Source organism: Panthera pardus, unplaced genomic scaffold, assembly GCF_024362965.1.
Source record: "Panthera pardus isolate Hobbes unplaced genomic scaffold, ASM2436296v1 HiC_scaffold_11, whole genome shotgun sequence".
Lineage (NCBI taxonomy): Eukaryota > Metazoa > Chordata > Mammalia > Carnivora > Felidae > Panthera > Panthera pardus.
This window is the reverse complement of record NW_026526666.1, coordinates 66,529,291-66,554,252: the sequence shown is the minus strand read 5'-3', so window position 1 is coordinate 66,554,252 and position 24,962 is coordinate 66,529,291. Positions and strand designations below refer to the sequence as shown.

The 24,962-nt window shown below is 36.7% G+C and overlaps 1 protein-coding gene across 4 annotated transcripts in view; it reads right to left on the bottom strand.

Moving 5' to 3' along the window:
• FAF1 (Fas associated factor 1) overlaps positions 1 to 24,962 on the bottom strand; it is a 514,818-nt gene that overhangs the window by 43,521 nt on the left and 446,335 nt on the right. For all 4 annotated transcript variants that reach the window (XM_053895524.1, XM_019449338.2, XM_053895535.1 and 1 more), the window contains 2 exons: positions 13,627 to 13,707; positions 12,558 to 12,635 (listed from right to left, as the gene is read on the bottom strand). In XM_053895524.1, coding sequence (XP_053751499.1) covers positions 12,558 to 12,635; positions 13,627 to 13,707 — 159 coding nt within the window. The remainder of the gene's footprint in view (positions 1 to 12,557; positions 12,636 to 13,626; positions 13,708 to 24,962) is intronic.

The following is a 24,962-nucleotide window of genomic DNA, read 5'->3' as shown; positions in this document are numbered from 1 at the left end:
GGAAGAAAAAATGTGTTTAAAATAACCAGCAAAGAAACAAAGTTTGTTCAGACACCAATATAGATAAGAAACTAATTTTGTGTCATTCAGGATAATTTGGTTGGTTCTAATACTGGTTTTCAAAAAAACATTAAGAATTTCTGTAGCGTAGGGGCGCCTGGGTGGCTCAGTCGGTTGAGCGTCTGACTTCGGCTCAGGTCATGATCTCGCAGTCTGTGAGTTCAGGCCCCGAGTCGGGCTCTATGCTGACAGCTCAGAGCCTGGAGTATGCTTTGAATTCTGGGTCTCCCTCTCTCTCTTCCCCTCCCCTACTCATGCTCTGTCTCTCTCTCTCTCTGTCAAAAATAAATAAACATTAAAAAAAAAAAAGAATTTCTGTAGTGTATAGTGAAAGCTATTTTTCTCTATGACTCTGAAATCATTTTCTTTCTTGAGGCATTGGATAATACCATCTACCTTAAAGGGGATAATAAAAGATGGGAATTACAAACACGATATATGTGAAGTTCCTAGTGTGGTGTTGGATACATAGTAGGCTTTAGTGAATGGTTGCTTGGGTTGCACTGGTTAAATAGTCCTATATTCTTGTTTTTTATATGGGGGAACTGATAACCCAGAAATGGAGACATAAGAAATATAATTCAAAAATCAGAATAATAGGAAGTTAAACCAGTTACTCTTGCCTTTTCTCCTTTCCTTTCTTTCCTTCTTTGGCTAGCATGAGGGAATTTACTTAATATTGGTGTTCTGATCAGCAACCAGTTTCAGCTGAACATTTTCAAATATTAAGTTATTTTAGTAATATTGTCATATATTAATAACCCAATGAATAGATAAACCTGTGTATATCAAAATTAAATTCCAGTTGTACTATGTCTATTACAGCATTCTCCATACTGTACCATAGTTATTTGTTTAATGTCTGGTTTCTCACTAGCTTACAAGTTCCTTAAGAGTATGGAAAATGTCTTACTGCTTATTGCAAGAGTAGCATATAGCACAAAATATATGCTCAATATGTATTTGATAAGAGAAGGAATAAACTAACATGTTAACTGAAATGATACATGCGAAAGTACTTAGTATGGTGATAAGTACACAGCATGTGCTAAATAAATGCTAAAAGAATCTGAATCTCAGGGGCTCTACTCCTAGTAACCAAGAACTCATCACTCCTTTCTCTGAGGTATGACTCCCTCCGGCATCAACTTCCAGACTAATTTTCAACATACATGTTCCTTTAGGGCTACCCAAAAGTTGCTTGTAGGAATAAACCACCTCTGTGGATTAGAGTTATATATATTTTCTAAACTGTTAAATGGGATCATTTGACTATTTCTAACACTGTGATTCTTTAAAACTATGTCTTTGATGGCCGATGTTCATCACCACTTGCCATCAGGGAAATGCAAATCAAAACTACAATGAGATATCACCTCACACTGGTCAAGAATGGCTAAAATCAACAGTATAAGAAACAACAGGTGTTGGCGAGGATGTGGAAAAAAAGGAACCCTCTTTCACTGTTAGTGGGAATGCAAACTGGTGTGGCCACCTGCAAAACAATATGGAGGTTCCTAAAAAGTTAAAAATAGCACTACCCTATAATCCAGCAATTGCACTGTTGGGTATTTACCCAAAGAATACAAAAACACTAATTCAAAGGGATACATGCACCCCTATGTTTATACAGGAGCATTATTTACAATAGCCAAGATATGGAAGCAGCATACATGTCCATCAACTGATGAATGGATAAAGAAGATCTGGCGTATATATACAATGGAATATTATTCAGCCATAAAAAGAATGAAATCCTGCCATTTGCAATGACATGGATGGAGCTAGATGGCATAATGCTAAGTGGAATAAGTCAGTCAGAGAAAGACAAATACCATATGATTTCACACATATGTGGAATTTAAGAAACAAATGAGCGAATGGAAAAAAATGAGAGGGAGAAAGAGGCACACCAAGAAACAGACTCTTAATTACAGAGAACAAACTGATGGTTACCAGAGGGGAGGTAGGTGGGGCGATGGGCTGAACAGGTGATGGGGATTAAGGAGTACACTTGTGATGAGCACCAGGTGATGCATGGAATTGGTGAATGACTATATTGTATATCTGAAAATAATATAACACTGTGTGTTAAGTAATTGGAATTAAAATAAAAACTTAAAACTATGTCTTTGAGTTAAAAAAATATTTTTCCTGATTATAAAAGTAATATATAACCTTTGGAAAAAGAAAAATATTACAATTAATTTCCAGATTCACCATCCAGAGATAGCCGCTGCTACCATTTGATTTTTTAAACCATTAATTTTTTAAACCATTTTTTAAGTGTATAATTTAGTGGCATTAAGTATATTTACGTGTTGTATTACCATCACCACCATTTATTTCTAAAACTTTTTCATCATCCCACTCTCCATCAATTTTCCATGCATAGTTTTATATAAATATATATTTAAATCTTTTTTAAACAAAATTTTAATCAGTGATATACTGTATAAAACTTTATGTTTTGTTCAAAGCCATATGTTCTGTCATTTTAAAGTTTTTTATTGAAATATGCTATGAAAAGGTACAATGTATATAGATAGTGTGCAACAGTATACAACTTGATAAATTTTCAAAAAGTGAACATACCCATATAACTGGCCATCAAAAGTCCTTTTGCCCCTTCCTGAAAATTATCTTTCTCAAAGTTAATCACTATCCTGACTGCTAACACTGCAGTTTAAAAAACTTTAACAATTAAATGCTATGTATGGTTAGGAAACAGGCTTTGGGTATGACAGACAGAGGTTCAAATCTTGACTCATAGGCATATAACAGTCTTTATGAACTTCAGTTACCCCATATAATAAATAGGGCCAATAATACCTTCCTCACAATTTTTTTTTGTATAACATGTAGTAATGTTTGTAAAACATCTAGCAAGTGCTGACACATGGCCAGCACTCAATAAGTGCCTAGCATTGAAACTCACGCTGTAATACGGTGCTCAACAGATGACAGTTGTTGTTGTTGTTATCATTATCGTTATTATAATCCCTCTGCACCTACTTTAAATCAGAACTTAATGTGATATTTCCTGGTTTCTCCTCCTGTTCTTCCCTTTAATCCACCTGTATGCTTGCCTTCTATTTTGACATTTCCCTGCACACTATAACAACAGATGCTACATTATTGTCTGAACTCAACCAATTATACTACAGAAGAATAAACAACAGTAGCTCATTACCCCACTCATTGTGCAGACAATATCTGCTTCCTCAATGCACCTAGTCTCCAGGGCTTTTCCCCAGAATGAAAACAGACCTCAGATATCCCACACCAGTGGTCCCAATGTGGAAAACAATGAAGAGATATTAGGTAAGTTGGCAACCTTGGGATGTGAATACCCAAGTTTTACTGGCAAAAAAGAACAAACATACATCAGTAGCTAAGTTTCAAATATACTGGCTAAAAACAAAGGCCTCATATAAGTAAACACTGTTGTAAAACAATGACATAAAGGACACCTACACTTGAATAGCAGTCATAGTAAACACCATTGTTAAACTTCAATTTGATTTGTTCAACAAATATAATTTTTTATTTGTATTATTTTAGGTTTGTAACAAAACAAGGAAACCTAGTATAAGTTGGAAATATAAATTGATCTTGGACTTTTTGTTTGACTAAAAAATATGAATACTCAAAGCATTCACATTTGAAGGATGAGAAATGGGGACTTCTTTGAAGTGAAATTAGGAACTATAGATAGATACCCAGAAAAGACAGTTTCTATGCACTTACATTTTTTAAACAGGAAAAATAATATATTCTTATACCAATCTCTTACAGTAGGAATCAAAGACTGACTTAATTTACATACACAACATGCATACATAAATACATGCATATGCACATTATTTTCTGGGCTTCTGAGTATCCGTCATACTCACATATACAACAGTTTATAGCTAGTTGAAACAGAGTTTGAAATAGGCTAAAGCGAACAGTCATTAATTCCGTAAATTCTTACTGAGCACCTTCTATATGCCAGGCATTGTTCTAAATGATAGGAAAATAGCAGTGAACAAAATAGATGAAAAAAATTCTGCTTATGTGGAAACTATATTTTAGTAGGGTGGAAGAAAGACAACAAATACACACATAAGAAAATGTATAGTTTGTCACAAAGTGATGAATGCTATGGAGAGAGTACAGGGAGGCTGGTAGGAGGGAGGGGTACAACTGTAAACTCTGTAAGCCTCAATAAGTAAAAACTGTAGGCCAGTAAGCAAAGGCCTAAAAGAGAGAGGGAGTCACATGGACATTTAGGTCAGAGAGAAGCATCGCAGGCAGTAATCACAGTAACTGTCAAGCCCTGGCGCCTGGCCTGACTGCAGAATAGCAAGGCAGCCAATGTGGCAGGAACAGAAAGATCAGGGGGAGAAGGGGATGGAGTTGATTAGAGAGGAATCAAAGGAGAAGGGTGAGTAAGTCATACATGGCTTTGAGTAGCCCATGTAATAATTTTTTTCCTAATTTTAAAATTGGGGTATAATTGATATACAGTAAAAACCTGTCCCTCTAAGTGTATAATTTTGTGAGTTTTGGTAAATGCATATATTTATATAACCATCATCATCAATCAAGATAAAGAACAGTTCTATCACCCCAACCCCCCCCCCCCCAACACAGTTCCCCCATTCCTAGTCCCTGGCAACTTCTATTTTGTCTCCAGTTTTGTCTTTTCTAGAATGTTACATAAATATAGTCATAAATATCATATAAATGGCTTTCTTCATTCAGTGTAATGCATTTGAAATTCATTCATGTTGTTGACTATATTATAGTTCATTCTTTTATTGCTGAGTGGTATTCCATCAAATATACCAGTGTGATTACTCCTTCTTCAGTTGGTTGACACTTAGCTAACTTCCAGTTTTTGGTGACTAAAATACAGCTACTATAAACATTAACTACAGATTTTTCTGTGAACATAAATTTTACTGTTACTTGTATTTCACCTGTGTAAATACCTAGGCGTCTGACTGTTGGGTCATATGGTATGTGTATCTTTATTTTATTTTAATGTTTATTTATTTTTGAGACAGAGACAAAGCATAAGCGGAGGAGGGGCAGAGAGAGAGAGAGGAAGACACAGAATCGGAAGCAGGCTCCAGGCTCTGAGCTGTCAGCACAGGGCCCGACACGGGGCTCGAACTCATGGACCATGAGATCATGACCTGAGCTGAAGTCGGAGGCTCAACCGACTGAGCCACCCAGGCACCAGGTTAAGTATCTCTTTAAATATTTTGTCCATTTTATTATTGAATGTTGAGAATTCATTATGCATTCTGGACAGTAGATATAGGATTTTCTTTTAGTCTGTGGCTTATCTTTTCAACAGTGTCTTTTGAACGGTGTAAGTTTTTTTTTTTTTTAATTAATGTTTGCTTATTTATTTTGAGGGAGAGAGCAAGAGAGTGAGTGCAGGGTGGTGGCGGTGGGGGGGGGGGGGCAGAGAGAGAGAGAATCCCAAGCAGGCTCCATCCACATTGTCAGCACTAAGTCCAATGAGAGGCTGGATACCATGCACCAGGAGACCACAACCTGAGCCGCAATCAAGAGTCACATGCTTAACCAAGTGGGCCACCAAGGTGCCCTGTGATCAGCAGAGGTTCTTAATTTTGATTTGGTATAATTTAGATACTTGTTATTTTACGGATTGTGCCTTTGGTGTCAGATCTAAGAAATCTTGGCTTAACTCAAGATCATGAGATTTTTCTCCAATGTTTTCTTTGAGGACTTTAACAGTGTTAGGTCTATGACTTGTTTTTTGTGTATGATGCAAGAAATGGACTGGGAGGGTTTTTTTTTTTTTATTGTTTGGTGTTTTTACATTTTTTTGCATATGCATACTCAACTGTCACAGCATTATTTGTTGAAAAGATTATTATTTTTCTCATTGAATTGTCTTTGCACCTTTGTCAAAATCAATTGATCATATGTGTGAATCTATTTCTGGACTATTCTGTTTCACTGAACTGTGGGTCTATCCTTCTGCCAGTTCCCACAATGTCTTGAATATGCTGTCTTGAACTCTGGTAGAGTCAATCTTCCAACTTTGTTTGTTCTTCTTTTTCAAAATTGTTTTGGCTTTTCCAGTTCGATTGCCTTTTCATAGAAATTTTAGAATCACTTTATCAATTTCTTTTTTAAAAATCCTGCATACGCTTAGAATCACTGTAAAGATTGAACTTGTACTTTGAGATATGAAGCCATCTGGGTCTTGAAGTGACATGATGTACCAATTGTGTTTAAAAGGACTTATTAAAAGACATATAGGGAAGGCAAAAATGGAGGCATCAAGTCAAGTTGGAAGGTTACTAAAGTAACCCAGGTAACAGATAATGGTGGCTTGCATGAGAATGATAGTGGTGGTATAGGTACGTAGCATTGGAGTTGTGCATATATTTTGAAGGTAAAGCCAAAAGGATTTGCTCATTAAATACGGCATGAAAGAGACACGTCAAGGATAATTCTAAGGTTTTTGGTTCAAACAACTAGAAGATTTTCCACTTATTAAGATAGGGAAGACTGCAGGAGGAGTAAGTTTGGGTGGGGAGGAGAAGATCAGTTGTTCCACTTAAGATATATTGTTTGTGATGTTATTAGACATCTATGTGGAGATGATGGGCTAGTAATTAGACATTCAAGTCTGGAGTTCAGGGAAAGGGAGGACCTGGAGTTTAAATTTGGATGCCAAGTGTACAGACAGTATTTAAAGTCATGATACTGATGTGATCAAAGGAACAGAACGGATCCTATATGAGAACAATTGGTCTGACCCAATTCTGCAACCATTCTCTGTTCTGGCAACCAATCATCCATCTAGAGAGTATCGACTGCTTATAACAAATATAGTCTTACTGCTGGATAAAGTAAATCGAGGCAAACAGTCATGACCAAAATTGAGATATATGAATTTTGGGCTGCTTTTGGGATATGAGGAACAGTCTGTAGGTTGGTAATTGGATACTGTGAAACTAGAATTTCTAGTCTATTTTAATGGTTCATGAAGACAATGGCAGAATACTTCAAATTGAAACTAATAAATTGTGGTCTCTATAGTTATAATAAGGTGAATTCATGTATTGGCACCTACCTTATTAAGTTGTTAACAGAGATTCAATAAGATCATGTCTGTAAAGTGCTAAGCACAGGGTTTAGCACTTATTAATTGCTTAATAGCTACTGATGATGATGATAGTAGGGATGATTACCTTTGTGGCTCATGTAGTGGTGTTACTTTTGTGGGACAAGAAGCAACTTACATAAGATAAAAATACAAATTATAAGGAACAGTTTGACTTTAATAGTCTACTCATGTTCCCACTTTCATTCTTCCAATGTAGTATAACAGGTAGCAAGTATACCAGTAGGAGCTCTGGTTCTGCTTTTACCAGGCAAATGTTTGCTAAGAATTTTAAAATAGGCTTTTTAGGGGTGTCTGGGTGGCTCAGTTGGTTGAGCATCTGACTCTTGATCAGCTCAGGTCATGATCTCATGGTTCATGGGATCGAGCCCTGTGTTGGGATCTGTGCTGAGTGTGCAGCCTGCCTAAGATTCTCATTCTCTCTTCCCCCCCACCCTGCCCCTCTCCCCTGCTCATGCTCTCTCTTTCTGAAATACAAATAAATAAGTAAATAAAATGGGCTTTTTAATCCTGCTATGATCTGATTTCTTCATCTGTAAGATGGTAATGATACTCAAGTGAGTTTTGTAGGATGGTTATAAAGAGCAGATCAGAAAACTAAAGGGAAGTACCAAGGCTTCTAATTCCATGTTCTTCTGTTCTCTCATTTAATGGTCTTTTAAGATTAGAGTAGGCACCAAGATGTAAAAGAAAACAATTTTGGGGGCGCCTGGCTGACTCAGTCAGTAGAGCATGAAACTCCTGATCTTAGAGTTGTGAGTTCAAACTCCACGTTGGGTACAGAGATTACTTAAATAAACTCAAAAACAAAACAAAACAAAAAAACCCACCAAAACCAGAAAACAGCTTTGGGCAGATAGGCAAAACTTAACCAGCAGCAAAAGGGAATAGCTTTGTGCCTATTCTCTCTCACCCATGATTCTCCAAAACTTGGCTCTTTTAACCTTATCTAATTATTAGACAGTGTTCTAAATTTGTCCATTTACTGTTCCCTGAAGAAGCCCTGTGTCTTTCTCTCTTTATTCATATTACCTAGCCCATGCCCTACCCTTTCCCATACATTCACCATCCACCTATTCATGACTCCATCCAAAATGCTCCTCCACTTCATCTTTAACCATAAAGCCATGTTCCCTCTGTGAAATCTTTTTTATTGCTTTCCTTGTCAGAAATCATCCTCTTCTAAATATTTTTAATACTCTGTGCTATTTTAATGATTTTTATAATGTATAGTATCTTTTCCTATAATTATTTTGTATTCATCTACCCTCCTGTATTAGTGAGCTCCCTGAGGGCAGGGGCTAGGTCTCATACATGCCGCAGCACCCAATTTAGTGATTTGCACAAAGGAGATTAACAAATATTTGCTGAATACTGACTAAAAGACCTGAGAGTCAAAAATCTTAGCTGAAACCTTTTCTACTAACCAAAAACTTGGTGGCAAAATTCAATATTTAGGAAAGATTTCTTAAAGAATATGTAGCTCATACATTTCTCTAGTAACTATAAAATCTGTCCTTTAAGCTGGACCACCAAAAAATATATTATTTGGGCCCTGCAGAGATGCTTTTAGTAAACTGTGCTTTGGCCTTATGCTTTCAAATTATATAAAGCTGTAAGAAGCTGTTATATAGGACTTGCTTTTGCTATTATAGTTGTAGCTACAGTATTCACCATATTGCAGTTCCCCCCTTCCCCCCTTTTTTTCTTTTTTGAGAGAGAGAGACAGGGTACAAGCAAGTGAGTGGCAGAGGGGGAGAGAGGGACAGAAAGAGAGAGGGAGAGAAAAGCAGAGCTTATCCGAAGTGGGGCTCGTGCTCACCTGATGCAGGACTTGAGCTCACCCAATGCAGGGCTCGAGCTCACCCAAAGTGGGGCTTGAGCTCACCCAAAGTGAGGTTGGAGCTCACCTGAAGCAGGACTGGAGCTCACCCGATGTGGGACTTGAACCATGAATGGTGAGATCGTGACCTGAGCCGGTCAGATGCTTAATGACTGAACCACCCAGGTGCCCCTCTTCTTTTTTTTAAAAACATTTTTTTAAGTTTATTTATTTTTGAGGTGAGGGGAGGGGCAGGGAGAGATGGGGAGAGAATCCGAAGCAGGCTCTGTGCTATCAGCACACAGCCAAATGTGGGGCTCAATCCCACGAACCGTGAGACCATGACCTGAGCCAAAATCAAGAGTTGGATGCTTAACTGACAGAGCCACCCAGGTGTCCCTGCACAGTTTCCTCTTGAAGGAAATCATAAGAAGCATTGCTCTAAGGTCTTAGTGCTTGAAAAATCTGGGCATCTTTTGATAAACTGGTCTTTACCTGATGTAATAGATTAAGTGAAACTTGTAAACAATCATTTTAGCCCAAGAAAAGCACCGAACAAATTTTTGGTTCATCCTGAGCAGGTGGGTATGCTGGATTGTCTTTGGTCAAAATGTTAATCTTACTTTTGGCTTTATTTTCCTTTGTCCTGATTATTGTATCTTTTCTTTCTTCCTTAATCCATTTGAATTGCACATATTTATGTAAAATACTTGAAACTCATTTTGGAAGGAACACGTAAAATATATAAATTGGTAAAATATGGGAGGTTTTTTTTTGTCCTTTGAGAATAGCTTTAGAGCCTTTCTCCTTATCATGGTCAAAGGCCAGATAAGAATGTCTTCCTAGATTTTGCTGATTTCACCACAACAGGTACCACACAGCAAAATGAGACCAACTACTAAGGAATTTCACTGTAACCAAGGTGATTTGACTATTTAATACTTCATCTTTCCAAAAGATTTTGAAATACTAGAGATAATTAAAATAATAAAACCATTCTTGTTTCTCAATACAATTATACAGGTTAGGATTTCTGGTTAGAAGGAGAGGCAGTATTACTGTAAAAAGTCAGGTGACTGGGCTTCTAGTCCAGATTATGTGTCCAACCAGTTTGGTGACCATAGGGAAACTGTATAATCTTCCTGGGTCTCAGTTTCTTTAGAGGTTGCACAATAAAACCACCTTTCCCAAGGAGTTGTTTGCTGTACATGAGTGTGCTGAAATATGTTAATTGGTGCTCCATGAAAAAAAAGGGTCAAATAAATTTGGATAAGACTTAAGTAAATTAAGATACACAGAAGATAAAGAGTTCTTTAATGGTGGGGTTTATAAGAGCCTTTAACTGTGACTCTCTGGGGAGGGTGGGTAAAGTATGGAGTATTACCCGAACTTGGTTTTTTGGGAGTACACTCATGGATAAGTGCAATAATGACTAGTTGCAAAATAGAGTGTTCCATCCTCTCACATACTTGTAGCCAGAACATAGATATTGAAGTATGTAAAGGATGTTTATGGGGTCTTCTGTGAGAGGACAGGCTTTATCTACATTGGGAGAGAGAACAGATTTTAGCGTGGGGTAAATAAAATAAATCATCAGAAGAAAGTAAATGTACTACTAAGCTCTAGATCCAGAACATGTGTACACCTGACCTTTAGCAAGTATATGGTTTTAAGATATACTATTGTGAGAGTGTGTGCACTGTGAAAGAGCATCAAAAATGAGAGTCCTAAATTTTCAAACTGTTTCTTGAAATAGCCTAAAAGCATAGTGACAAATCTGTTTCTTAACTTCTGTGAAACATTGCAAACATGATTCCTATAGACACATGCAATGATGTATGACTTTGTATTGGAATGAAGTAAGTGAAACAGCATGAGCTTTGGAGTCATAAAGACTTGGTGAGAATCTCAGCTATATTTCAATTTCTTTTTTTTTTAATGCACGAACAGGAAAGGGGCAGAGAGAGAGGGAGAGAGAGAATCCCAAGCAGGCTTTGCTCTGTCAGCACAGAGCCTGGTGCAGGGCTTGAACTTCTGAACCGTGAGATCATGACCTAAGCTGAAATCAAGAGTCAGACGCTTAACTGACTGAGCCACCCAGGCATTGCAGCTTTTCCATTTCTTTGTGTGACTTCTCAAAGAGCTTTAGTTTTCTCATTTGTAAAGAAAAATCTCTAAGCTTGCAGCTTATTTTAATGGTCAATGAGTAAGCATATGTAAGGCCGCTAGAAAAGTATTTGATACACGGAAGATGCTCAATAAATCTACCTTCCATTATTGAGAGTTTTCAGTGTACACAGACTAGGGTTTGGCAGACATCGTATTTTGCATGTATGTGATAGGCACTCAATAATGTGTTTGAATATGAATAAACTTTGATTTCCAAACAGTGAAAGATTACACATCTTTTAAGACGTGGCTTGAATATCACTTCTTCTATAGTGTAGTCTGATTCTCAAAGCTGTGAAAGATTTTACTTTGCTAATGAACTCTCTAAGTATACTTCTATGTTATTTAGCATGGTTTTCCCTTGATTTGCTGTTCCTTGTAGACATGTCGTATCTTCCCTACCAGATGCAATTTCTTGTAGAAACTGTTTTATTATCTTTTGTTTCTCTTTCAGTGCTTAGCATAATTCTTGTTCAAAAAACATTTATTGAATAAGTATGAAATGACATCCTCTGACCAGGAACGATGACTAATGGAGTTTTCCTTAGCCCAAGTTAGAGCCTTCCAGGCCTTTCCATCACTTGTTAGATGACTTCTTTTTATAAGTAAATCTTGCTGTTAATCCCATGTCTAGAAAAAGTTTCAAAAGTCCTTCTTTGTGAACCCATCCTAGGAAATCATTTGATATCCCTTCCTTCTCTTTGTTCCCACTGCACTCTAGGCACATCTCTATTATAGCTTTTACACATAGTTTTGTAATTCTATTTTTACAAGACTATGAGCTCCTGGCGGGGATGACCCATGTCTCTATCCCTAGTCCTGATCAGATTTTTGGCATGTACTAAGTATTCAAAAAATATTTGCAAGATGAGTAAGTGAAAAATTCTCTATATTGTTATGCATATGACAGGAACTTGGGGAGAGGGGAATAAGCCATGCTAAATGGATTTCCCATATTTAGGGGCCCAATGAAGATATCACAGAAGTAACTCACAGTGTCTTTTGGTGGGGAAAGTGAAGACTGGGAAGGGGGCCGAAAATACAGTTTTGTATTCTTGGGGTGAGACAATATCCAGGAAGGATGGGAGCATTTGTCATGTAAAAAAAGGGAAAGGAATTTCTTGAAAAGAACAGAAAAGCATGAAACTAGTATAAGGTCAAGTTTTCTAAGAGTTCCATACAATAGAGTAGGAATGATTCTTTCAAGGAAAGGTTAGGTCTTCCATACTGAAATGGGTCTGGGGAAAGTGGAAAGACGTTATAAGAAATATTAATAGCTTCAATATCAAATGCAGTGAAAATAAACCTAGCTTTTGAATAACTTTACTTGAAATTATCCCCTACCTCACGTTCCTCTTCTTGTTCTTTGCGAATCTGCTCCAAACGAAACTGTTCTGCCATCTCTCTCTCATGAGCTTCCCTCTGTCAATAAAAGAGAAAGGGAGCCAGCACTCAATAAACACTAGTTTACTTAAAAAGGCGGGGGATGGAGGGGGAAGAGAGCTCACGCCCAGCACCGTCATAATAGAAGTGTTTCTCTCTGGAACAAGAGTGGAAATGGAAGGAACAATAAAGTATAGCTCTCTGATCATGTTGAGTACCCATATAAACACCTGTTCAGCTCTGGGAGTGTGGCATTCAAGATTCTTCGGAAGACCTTTCTCTGGTCTTCTTTTCTGGTCTTTTCTACTATCTCTCCTATACCCAAATATCAGGCTCTATCTGCATTAGCTTCTATCATGCACCCATGCTTTCTGGCTCCTTGCTGCTAGCATATACCACCTCTTGTCTCCTACCCTTTTTCTCTATTCAGTTCACATTTTTAACCTCTTCCATGAAACTCTCCCTAAGCAGATTTCCACTTATTAGCTCTCCAAAAAAAGCTAGAAAAAAACTTTCCACTGAAACTCTTGTTTCCTAATCTCTCACAGAACTCAGTGCTTCCTTTATGACTTTTATGATCCTTGCCTAAGTGTTATAGCTAACTATGTTCTTGAGTTAATCTATTCTACACCACATTGTGAGTCTTTTGAGGGTAGAAATTGTGGCTTATTTTCTTTTCCCTCCTTCAATACTCAGTACAGAAGCAGGTACTCAAGAAGTATTAAATAAATCAGTGGTTTAAACATTGCTGAGTTTTTACTACAGACTGGTTAAAAAACAAGTAAAATAAATATTAGGCCTACTTTTGTTTTCATTTTTCATGAGTGTTAAAAAACTTTGTGTTGTCAAAATGAATCATGCTTCAAAAGCCACGGGTAGAATTATATTCTGTTAACTGAATCTAGCTTTCTCCATTGCAAATCTAACATTCTTATGTATTAAGATGATAAAAGGGCTGGCACTTAAATAAATAATAAAAGACTATTTAGGATTGAATTCTTTGTCTCAGAAGCCCCTTGACCAAACCTACCTTGGCTCTGTCAGCCTCAAGTGAAAGGCGATAGGCTTCATCTTGCTCTCTTTTCACATTTTCTCTGGCTTCACGTTCATCCTTAAAAGAAAGGAAAAGACTTAAATGTCTTTTACCATATTCCTTTTTTTTAATAGAAGAAAACAATGATGATCATCTTGTCTTAGTCCTGTGTAAATTTATTAGAATTAAATAAGGCACTTTAAAGTGTATAGGATAGAAATGAGCAAACAAGAAGAATAATAGCACAGTAGATGGTGAAATAAGAATGTTTGAAGCCTAGCTCTACCACTTATAAACTGTGTGACCTTGAGCAAGTTATTTAACCTCTCTGGATCTCAGTTTCTTCAATTATAAAATAGAAATAGCATTTGTTTCATAGGGTTGTTGCGAGACTCAAATATAATAACATATAAACGGTCTTGCAAAGCACTTGACATTTCATTTTCACAATGATTAGTTCCCTTCCCCTTTTCTCCTGATTTTTTAAAGATAAACTTGGAGTTGTCACCACTGAGGCTAAGGACTGGGAGAGAGTAAAGGACTAGAAAGTAATCCTCTGGTCAGCATGAGAAGAAGCTGAAAGCAAAATACCCTGGTTAACTACAGTCCACACTACACCACTAAAGCTTGGTTATCGAACTCAGTGCTTCCAACAACATTCACACTCATCAAGTGTGGATGACTTAAGCAGTTATCCAAGTTGAAGATCCTTTAAAACATTTTTAGCTTCTGAAGTGATTGTGCATCTGCCTACATTTAAATTACTTCATATGAAATTAAAAGTTAATTCAACTACCAGAATTTCTACATGTACTTAAATTTAATAAATACCCACACCTGTTGACATTAGAATATAGGTTCCCTTTTTGGCCATTTTGTGTCATAGCTGAATGAATCATATAAAGTCACCAATATCTGAATGTTTTTGACCTCTGAAAATGGAAATCTCATATGGTTGAACTTAATACTTTCTAATGTTTTGTCTTCCCAATTCAATATATACTTAGGTGCTCTCACTGATACCCATTTAAGACTGGCCTTCTCTCTGAAGCCTCAATCTCCTTTTAGTTTCAATGATTCAGCTAATTCCAAAATCTCTGATATAAATAGTAACATTTCACTGATTCCCAATCTTTTAAATAAAAAATTTGAAATAATTATAACTTGCTGGCTAAAGCTAATTGCTATACTATCTATGATGAAAGGGTATGCTAGGTGATTTATATCAGGAACAATATTTAACCTGAGAGATCACTCACGCTGTGAAGCATTCAGGGATAATTTACATGTCATATAATATTACACATGAATAAAAATGGGTTTTAAACACTTCCACTTGGAGACTTGTACTAAGCAATTAGTATTCATACTTTAGAGAAACAGCATACATCTTTAAATATATTTTCACTAATTCCAGCTGGGTATTTCCCACTTTGGTATATATACTAGGTTTTACTACGACCAGATACAATCAGCCTGATAATTATATTTTGTGCATTTCTGTTTATATTAGCATTTCCCTAATTCATTACTCTGTGAACTCCTCCTCCACTCCATATCCAAGTTTGTACACAGTGGCCACTTAATAGTTCATTTAGCCAAGATCTATATTTGATATATAATGTCTTTATTTTATAAGTCACTGAGGAGAGGTAATGGGAAGATTAGCAGATCTGTATTCAAATCCAATCCTGGCCAGTAGCAAGCTATGTGTTTTTGCTTCTGTCTCCCTTTCCCGTTATTTATTATATTAAAAGACTGAATTTCTAAGGCTTTTATGCCTCTGTGGACAAGTCTACCTTTCAGAAATCCCCAATATACTTAATATAACCTATGGGAGTAACTTATCTTTCTATATTTCAAATGGGGAAATACTTAAGATGTTTAAATTTTTAATTTTACATTACTTTCTTGATCCCACTCCTCTAGTTTAGGTTTCTCTTGTAACATTCTGTACTGTCCCTTTAAAACTTTTATCACAATGACAATTAATTATCATATAATCATTTCCTTAATGTGAGATCCCCCCATGGCACTGTAAGCATCATAAAGGCAGGGTCCTTATCTATATTACACACCTCTATATTCCAAGTGTTTCACACATTGTGTAGTTTTTGGGAGGTGTTTAATAAGCATCTGTTGAATAAAAAAACTATCTTTCCAGGCACAAAATATTTATTGTCTGCAGTAAAAATTAAGGAGGAAGAGAATAGCTTAACAAAAATGCAACCCTACCTGACTCAATGAAATCAACTGGCTGGGCAGAAATGACCTATTATGACACTATGTACAGACAACAAAGGGACCTTCTAAAAGCTACCACAGCTGGAAGCCCTTTGAGCACAAATATAGTTGGTAATAAAAGCATTCTAAGTAAACAGCTCTGTTTTAAAACAGACTGTTGCAGATATGAAAGGCCATTAAATATAGGGATCTCTGCCACAAAATGTGGCACCTGTTATGAGAGGACTTCCTGCACCAGCTAACTTGCTTCCTTCTCTTCCCTGTACCCTCCTTTTCGTATTAGGCATCACATCAGCACTGAGGATGCAGACGCAGGCCATAGTTTAATAGGGGAAGACACAGATAATCTTGCTTGCTTGGATCACCTTCATCATTTTTTTGTGAAGAGTTCGGTGTTCAAGTTTTGCATTATTTTACTTTTATTCCTTAAATAATGTCACTCTCTTTCTACCTGGAATAGTTCTGCTCCATTAGCTCTATCATTAAAAATCCTACCAGCTTTTTATAGAAATATAAGAGGGCGCCTGGGTGGCTCAGTTGGTTAAGTGTCTGACTTCAGCTCAGATCATGATCTTACGGTTTGTGAGTTTGAGCCCCGCATCAGGCTTTGTGCTGACAGCTCAGAGCCTGCAACCTGCTTTGGATCCTGTGTTTCCCTTTCTCTCTGTGCCCCCTCCCCTGCTTGTGCTCTGTCTCTCTCTGTTTCTTTAAAATGAATAAACATTAAAAAAATTACAGAAAAAAAGAAATATAAGAGAACAACATGTACAAAAGAGCCACTATATAGATGGAGAAACTAAAATCACATGAGGACAGAGGATTCATACAAGACTACCCATTAAGTCAGTGGCAGAACTTAGACTTGAATCCAGGTCTCCTGACAGCTTCTTCTCTCCTGTCTGCTACAAACCAATGCTCTTTTCCTTGCTCACAGCCCTCCTGGACTATCAGACAGAAAGGCCAGATCAGGCATGTGGCTCAGCATGAATTTTTCTAAACTTATCATGGTCAGAACTTCTTACGTGTTTGGTAGTTGCTTGTGAATGGCTATCATTTCTTCTTTTCTGTCTTATGGATTTTATATTTGCTTCTCTAACTGCCCTGTTCACTATCATCTCCAATTTGGATGTTTAAAGAACACTGCTTAGGCATCTCCCCCATATTATTCTATATGATTAGATTTTTTTAAAGGAAAATTCCAGGTGTGATTAACATTTCATGCACTAATTTGTTCTCATATCTATACATGAGCCTCCTGGAACTTCTCCTCTACCCTACAAATATAGTCCTTGCGGAGACTCCCTGTGCTAAATCTGAGTGGGCACATTGCACAAAGTGATGAGAAATACATGTATATTGTGTGGAAGTAGAACAGCTGGTTCAGGAACTGGTTTCAGGTGCTGCTTGGGCTAGAGCTTGGGCTACTGGGTATTAAAATACTCTTTATCACACCAAAATGTGAAGTGGGATTGCTCAGAACTAAGTGATAGCCTCCACTGAAGCCTTTCATCTACAGCATACTTGTCAGTGCTCTCATACTGCTTTGTGCTACACTCATTTGTATGTTTTTTTACTGTTTCCTACCTCAGCAGTTAAGCTCCCAGAGGGAAAAGACTCCATTTGATATGTCTTTGTATTTCCTATGGCATCTAGCGTATTATCTTACATATGGCAAGCATTAAATACACATTTGTTAGATGAATGAATGGAATTACCAGTGCTCAAACAGTTCTACACCTCAAGTTCTGGAGTCTCTAAGTATTCTTCAAACTAGTAATTTTTATTTACATGTATTTTTTTAATTCTGAGTAATAGGGTGACTTGTTAAGAAGTACAAGAGTTAGAATTTAAACCTATGTTTAAAAGATTTAAAAACCTTTCTCACCCCAAAGCCTATGTTTTTTTCTCACTGTGTCAGACTAGGTGGCTTGGTATAGTTCTCTGAGACAGTAGCCATTGAGTCAGACTTCCCTATAAACCATTAAAAATAATGAAAACATTCTGAGCTGTCAAATGGTTCCTAAATGAGCTACTTAACCCGAAATGGAATTTAGATGTAACTTGTTACTCCTCTGTAGTGTTTAAAATTGGTAATCATCAGTTAATCCCCAAAGGCTAATGCAAAGTTCTGAATTATCAAATTGAAGTAGGCTATAGTGGTTAGGCTTGTTTCAAATACTTACCAAATACATACACAAATATGTACATACATATATTATTTATCTCTTCTTCTGAATGCCCAGGTCAGAACATATACCTTGCTCTTTGCTCTGTTGAGTAAAACCTTGTAAATAGGGAGATGGCTCTGGTATGTATCCCTGAAGAGATATGGACCAAGATACCTTGAAATTCTCTCAATATAAATACTTAAAGACGATAGAGAAAATGTAACAAAATTTTTAAAAAGTATTACTCAGCATGTGAGAAAGAAAGAAACAAAGAAAGAGAAATACCTGGGTACCAGAAATAAAAAACTGAAAAATTAGAGCTGTAAATGATGAGGTAGCATGGAACCTGACAAGTTAGATTATCCATTTTGGTAACCTAGAGTCCCAGAAGATTTTATTTTGGACCCAAGTGAGGTAGGGAAATGGAAAGTCATCTATGGGATAACTTTTGGCAGTATGGTGTAAGTATAATTTGAGTCTGGGAGTAGGGTGCAGGGGTGGGGGGAGAAAGCTTATTTTAGGAAATGATGGCCAAAAGTTTTCTGAATTTGATAAAGACTATAAAGCCACAGATCTAAGAATCTACATGAATACCAGGTGAAAAAAAAAAAAACACAAAGGAAGCTACACCCAGGCACATCATAACCAAACTGCACAAAATTAATAATAAAAAGAAAAATCTTAAAAGAAATCAAAGACATAATATGTACTGGGGAACAAATTAAGAATGAAAGCAGTTGTCTCAGAAACAGTGCAAGTGATAAGATAGTGAAGCAACATCTTTTAAAGCACTGAAAAAAAAACAACATGTCAACCAAAAGTTTTATCAAAGGTAAAATTACCTTTCAATTGGAGATGAAATAAAGACTTTTTCAGATATACAAAGGGTGAAAGAATTAATCACCAGCATGTGTATCGAGGAAAAGCTAAAGGAAGTCCTTTAGGGAGAAGTACCCACAGTACCAACCAGATGGAAATCTGGATCTACACAAAGGAGAACTGGAAATGAGAGCTCCGTGGGTAAATTAACAGACATTTTTTTCTTATTGTTTAAATCTCTTTAAGAAACAACTGAGTGCATACCAATGACATTTTTTAAAGAAACAATCCATTCTAAACAATTAGAACAATCCATTCTAAAATTCATATGGAAACTCAAAGGACCCCAAATAGCCAAAACAGCAGCCAAAGCAATCTTGAAAAATAACAAAGTCAGAGGACTGACATTTCCTGATTTCCAAACTTACTACAAAGCTATAGTAATCAAAACACTGTAGTACTTTACCTATTCTTATAAACAATGGAATATTACTCAGCCATACAAAAGAATGTTACCTTGCCATCTACATCAATATGGATGGACCTAGATGGTATAATGCTAAGTGAAATAAGTTAGAGAAAGGACAAATACCATATGGTTTCATTCATATGTGGAATCTAAGGAACAAAACAAACCAACAAAGGAAAGACCAAAAAACAGACTTATTTACAGAGAACAAATTGGTGGTTGCTAGGGGAGATGGCTGAAATAGATAAAGGGGATTAAGAGTAATACTGTGATGAACACTGAGTAATGTATAGAATTACTGAATCATTATATTGTATACCTGAAACTAATATAACACTGCATGCTAATTATACTTCAAATGATGATGATGATGATGATGATGATGATGATGATAAAATAAAAACCATTGTAGTACTAGCAGAGGATACATATCTGGACCCATGCAACAGAGTAGAGAGCTCAGAAATAAACTCTCACATATAAGATAAATTGATTTTTGACAAGAGTGTCAAGATTATCCAAAGGAGAAAGGACAGTCTTTTCAATGAATGGTGCTGGGAAAGCTACAAAAGAATGATGTTGGGCTCTCACTTTATACTATATAAAAAATCAACTCAAAATGGATCAAAGACCTAAAACTAAAGAATTAAAGCTATGAAATTTTATAAGAAAATATAGGTGAGCAATCCCTATCAAAACAACACCAGCATTCTTCACAGAGCTAGAACAAACAATCCTAAAATTTGTATGGAACCAGATAAGACACTGAATAGCCAAAAGTAATCTTGAAAAAGAAAATGAAAGCTGAAGGCATCACAATCCTGGAATTCAAGCTGTACTACAAAGCTGTAATCATCAAGACAGTATGGTACTGGCACAAAAACAGATATTCAGATCAATGGAACAGAACAGAGAACCCAGAAATGGACCCACAAAAGTTTGGCCAACTAATCTTTGACAATGCAGGAAAGAATATCCACTGGAATAAAGACAGTCTCTTCAGCAAGTGGTGCTGGGAAAACTGGACAGCGACATGCAGAAGAATGAACCTGGACCACTTTCTTATACCATACACAAAAATAAACTCAAAATGGATGAAAGACCTAGACGTAAGAAAGGAAGCCATCAAAATCCTCGAGGAGAAAGCAGGCAAAAATCTCTTTGACCTCGGCCGCAGCAACTTCTTACTCAACACGTCTCCAGAGTCAAGGGGAAACAAAAGCAAAAATGAACTATTGGGACCTCATCAAAATAAAACCTTCTGCACAGCAAAGGAAACAATCAGCAAAACTAAAAGGCAACCAACAGAATGGGATAAGATATGTGCAAACGACATATTAGATAAAGGGTTAGGGTACAATATCTATAAAGAACTTATCAAACTCAACACCCAAAAAACAAATAATCCAGTGAAGAAATGGGTAAAAGAAATGAATACACACTTCTCCAAAGAAGACATCCAGATGGCCAACCAACACATGAAAAAATGCTCAACATCACTCATCACCAGGGAAATACGAATCAAAACCACAATGAGATACCACCTCACACCTGTCAGAATGGCTAACATTAACAACTCAGGCAACAATAGATGTTGGTGAGGATGTGGAGAAAGAGGATCTCTTTTGCACTGCTGGTGGGAATGCAAGCTGGTGCAGCCACTCTGGAAAACAGTGTGGAGGTTTCTCAAAAAGTTAAAAATAGAACTACCCTAGGAACCAGCAATTGCACTACCAGGTATTTATTCAAGGGATACAGGTGCTGTTTCCAAGGGGCACATGCACCCTAATGTTTATAAGCAGTGCTATCAACAATAGCCAAAGTATGGAAAGAGCCCATCGATGGATGAATGGATAAAGAAGATGCGGTATATACCATGGAGTATTACTCAGCAATCAAAAAGAATGAAATGTTGGGGCGCCTGGGTGCCTCAGTCAGTTAACTGAACAACTTCAGCTCAGGTCATGATCTCGCAGTCCGTGAGTTTGAGCCCCACGTTGGGCTCTGTGCTGACAGCTCAGAGCCTGAGCCTGCTTCAGATTCTGTGTCTCCCTCTCTCTCTGCCCCTCCCCTGCTCATGCTCTGTCTCAAAAATTAAAAAAAAAAAAATTTAAAAAAATTTAAAAAATAAAACAATGAAATATTGCCATTTGCAACTGCATGGATGGAACTAGAGGGTATTATGGTAAGCAAAATTAGTCAGAAAAAGACAAGTATCATATGACTTCACTCATTTGAGGAATTTAAGATACAAAACAGATGAACATAAGGGAAAGGAAGCAAAAACAATATAAAAACAGGGAGGGGGACAAAACATAAGAGATTCTTAAATATAGAGAACAAACAGAGGGTTGCTGGAGGGGTTGTGGGTGGGGGGGATGGGCTAAATGGGTAAGGGGCATTAAGGAATCTACTCCTGAAATTATTGTTGCACTATATGCTAACTTGGATATAAATTTAAAAACATATATAAAATAAATAAATTAATTAATTAAAAAATATATGGGTGAAAATTTTCATGACCTTGGATTAGGCAGTGATTTCTTCAGTATGACAAAGCATAGGCATTAAAAAGAAAAAAAAATAGATAAGTTAGGCACCAGCAAAATTAAAAACTTTTGTGCATCAAAAGACACTATTTAGAGTGAAAAGACAATTCACAGAATGGAATAAAAATATTTGCAAACATATATCTGGTAACAATTTAATATCCAGAACTACTATAAGTCAACAACAATAAAAATGAACAATCCAATTAAAACATGGGCAAAGGACTTGAAAATACAATTCTCTAAAGATATATAAATGGTCAATAAGTACATGTTCATAGCAGCACTATTCACAATAGCCATAAGGTGGAAACAATGCAAATGTTTATCAACAGATGAATGGATACACAAAATGTGGTATACAGATACAACAGAATATTATTCAGCCATAAAAGGAAGGAAGCTCTGATACATACTACAACATGGATAAACCTTAAAGACACTATACTAAGTAAAAGAAGCCTGAAAGAAAAGGACAGATATTGTATATTTCCACTTACATGAGGTACCTAGAGTAGGTAGAGTCATAGAACTAGAAAATAAATCAGAGATAACCAGGGACTGAGGGAAGGAAGAATGGAGAGTTACTGCTTATTAGTCTGGCTAGATCTCTAATTCAATGGTTAACAAAGTGATATGAACAGACATCCCAGCCTTTTTCCTGATCAAAAAAACAAAAACAAAAACAAAAACATTCAATCTTTCACCACTCAGTAAAATGTTAGCTCATAGGTTTTTTTAAATAGATGTCTTTTCAGGTTCTACTCTGTTCCTACTTTACTGAAAGTTTCTATCAGGAATGCATTAGCTTTTGCCTAGTGCATTTTCTACATCCATTGAGATAATCATATGGTGAATCACACGGATTGATTTTCAAATTTAAGGCAAGAAAAGGAAATAAAACACATCTAGAGTGAAAAGGTAGGTACAACTCTGTATCACACATAAAATTATCAGAGATATGGAAAATTATATGGATTCTACCAAAAAGCTATTTGAATAAGGGATTTTGTAAGGTTGTGAGATATAAAATTGATATACAACTAGCAACTGCATTTCTATTCACTAGCAACAAACAATTAGAACCTATAATTTAAAAAATACCACTTATAACAGCATAAAATATGTGAAATACTTAGGGATAAATCTGACAGAAAGATGTACACTGAAAACTACAAAATACTGCTGAAATTAAAGACCTAAATAAATGGAGAAATACAACATTTTCATGGATTAGAAGAGTCAATATTTTTATATGACAATTCTCTTCAAATGATGTACATATTCAATGCGATTCTAATAAAAATATTGGCAGTATTTCGTTTTCTTGTAGAAATTGACAAACCTATTATAAAATTCATACAGCAATGCAAAGGACCTAGAGTAAGCCAACACAATTATGAAGAGAGAAGACTTACACTACTTGATTTCTTTTTTTTTAAATATGAAATTTATTGTCAAATTGGTTTCCATACAACACCCAGTGCTCATCCCAACAGGTGCCCTCCTCAATACCCATTACCCACCCTTCCCTCCCTCCCACTCCCCATCAACCCTCAGTTTGTTCTCAGATTTTAACTATCTCATAGTTTGGCTCCCTCCCTCTCTAACTTTTTCCTTTTTCCTTCCCCCCCCCCCCCCATGGTCTTCTGTTAAGTTTCTCAAGATCCACATAAGAGTGAAAACATATGGTATCTGTCTTTCTCTGTAGGACTTATTTCACTCAGCATAACAACTCTCCAGTTCCATCCACGTTGCTACAAAAGGCCAGATTTCATTCTTTCTCATTGCCACGTAGTATTCCATTGTGTATATAAACCACAATTTCTTTATCCATTCATCAGTTGATGGACATTTAGGCTCTTTCCATCATTTGGCTATTGTTGAAAGTGCTGCTATAAACATTGGGGTACAAGTGCCCCTATGCATCAGCACTCCTGTATCCCTTGGGTAAATTCCTAGCAGTGCTATTGGCTGGGTCATGGGGTAGATCTATTTTTAATTTTTTGAGGAACCTCCACACTGTTTTCCAGAGCGGCTGCACCAGTTTACATTCCCACCAACAGTGCAAGAGGGTTCCTGTTTCTCCACATCCTCGCCAGTATCTAGGCCTCCTGATTTGTTCATTTTAGCCACTTTGACCGGCGTGAGGTGGTGTCTCAGTCTGGTTTTGATTTGTATTTCCCTGATGAGGAGTGACGTTGAGCATCTTTTCATGTGCCTGTTGGCCATCTGGATGTCTTCTTTAGAGAAGTGTCTATTCAAGTTTTCTGCCCATTTCTTCACTGGATTCTTTGTTTTTCGGGTGTGGAGTTTGGTGAGTTCTTTATAGGTTTTGGATACTAGCCCTTTGTCCGATATGTCATTTGCAAATATCTTTTCCCATTCCCTTGGTTGCCTTTTAGTTTTGATTTTTTTCCTTTGCAGTGCAGAAACTTTTTATCTTCATGAGGTCCCAATAGTTCATTTTTGCTTTTAACTCCCTTGCCTTTGGGGATGTGTCAAGGAAGAAACGGCTGAGGTCAGAGAGGTTTTTTCCTGCTTTCTCCTCTAGGGTTTTGATGGTTTCCTGTCTCATATTCAGGTCCTTTATCCATTTTGAGGTGGGTTTTTTTTTTTTTTTGAATGGTGTAAGGAAGTGGTCTAGTTTCATTCTTCTGAATGTTGCTGTCCAATTCTCCCAGCACCATTTGTTAAAGAGACTGTCTTTTTTCCATTGGATGTTCTTTCCTGCTTTGTCAAAGATTAGTTGGCCTTCCTTTTGTGGGTCTAGTTCTGGGGTTTCTATTCTATTCCATTGGTCTATGTGTCTGTTCTTGTGCCAATACCATGCTGTCTGAATGATTACAACTTTGTAGTATAGCTTGAAGTCTGGGATTGTGATGCCTCCTGCTTTGGTCTTCTTCTTCAAAATTACTTTGGCTATTTGGAGTCTTTTGTGGTTCTGTAGAAATTTTAGGATTGCTTGTTCTAGTTTGGAGAAGAATGCTGGTGAAATTTTGATTGGGATTGCATTGAATGTGTACATAGCTTTGGGTAGTATTGACATTTTAGCAAAATTTATTCTTCCCATCCATGAACACA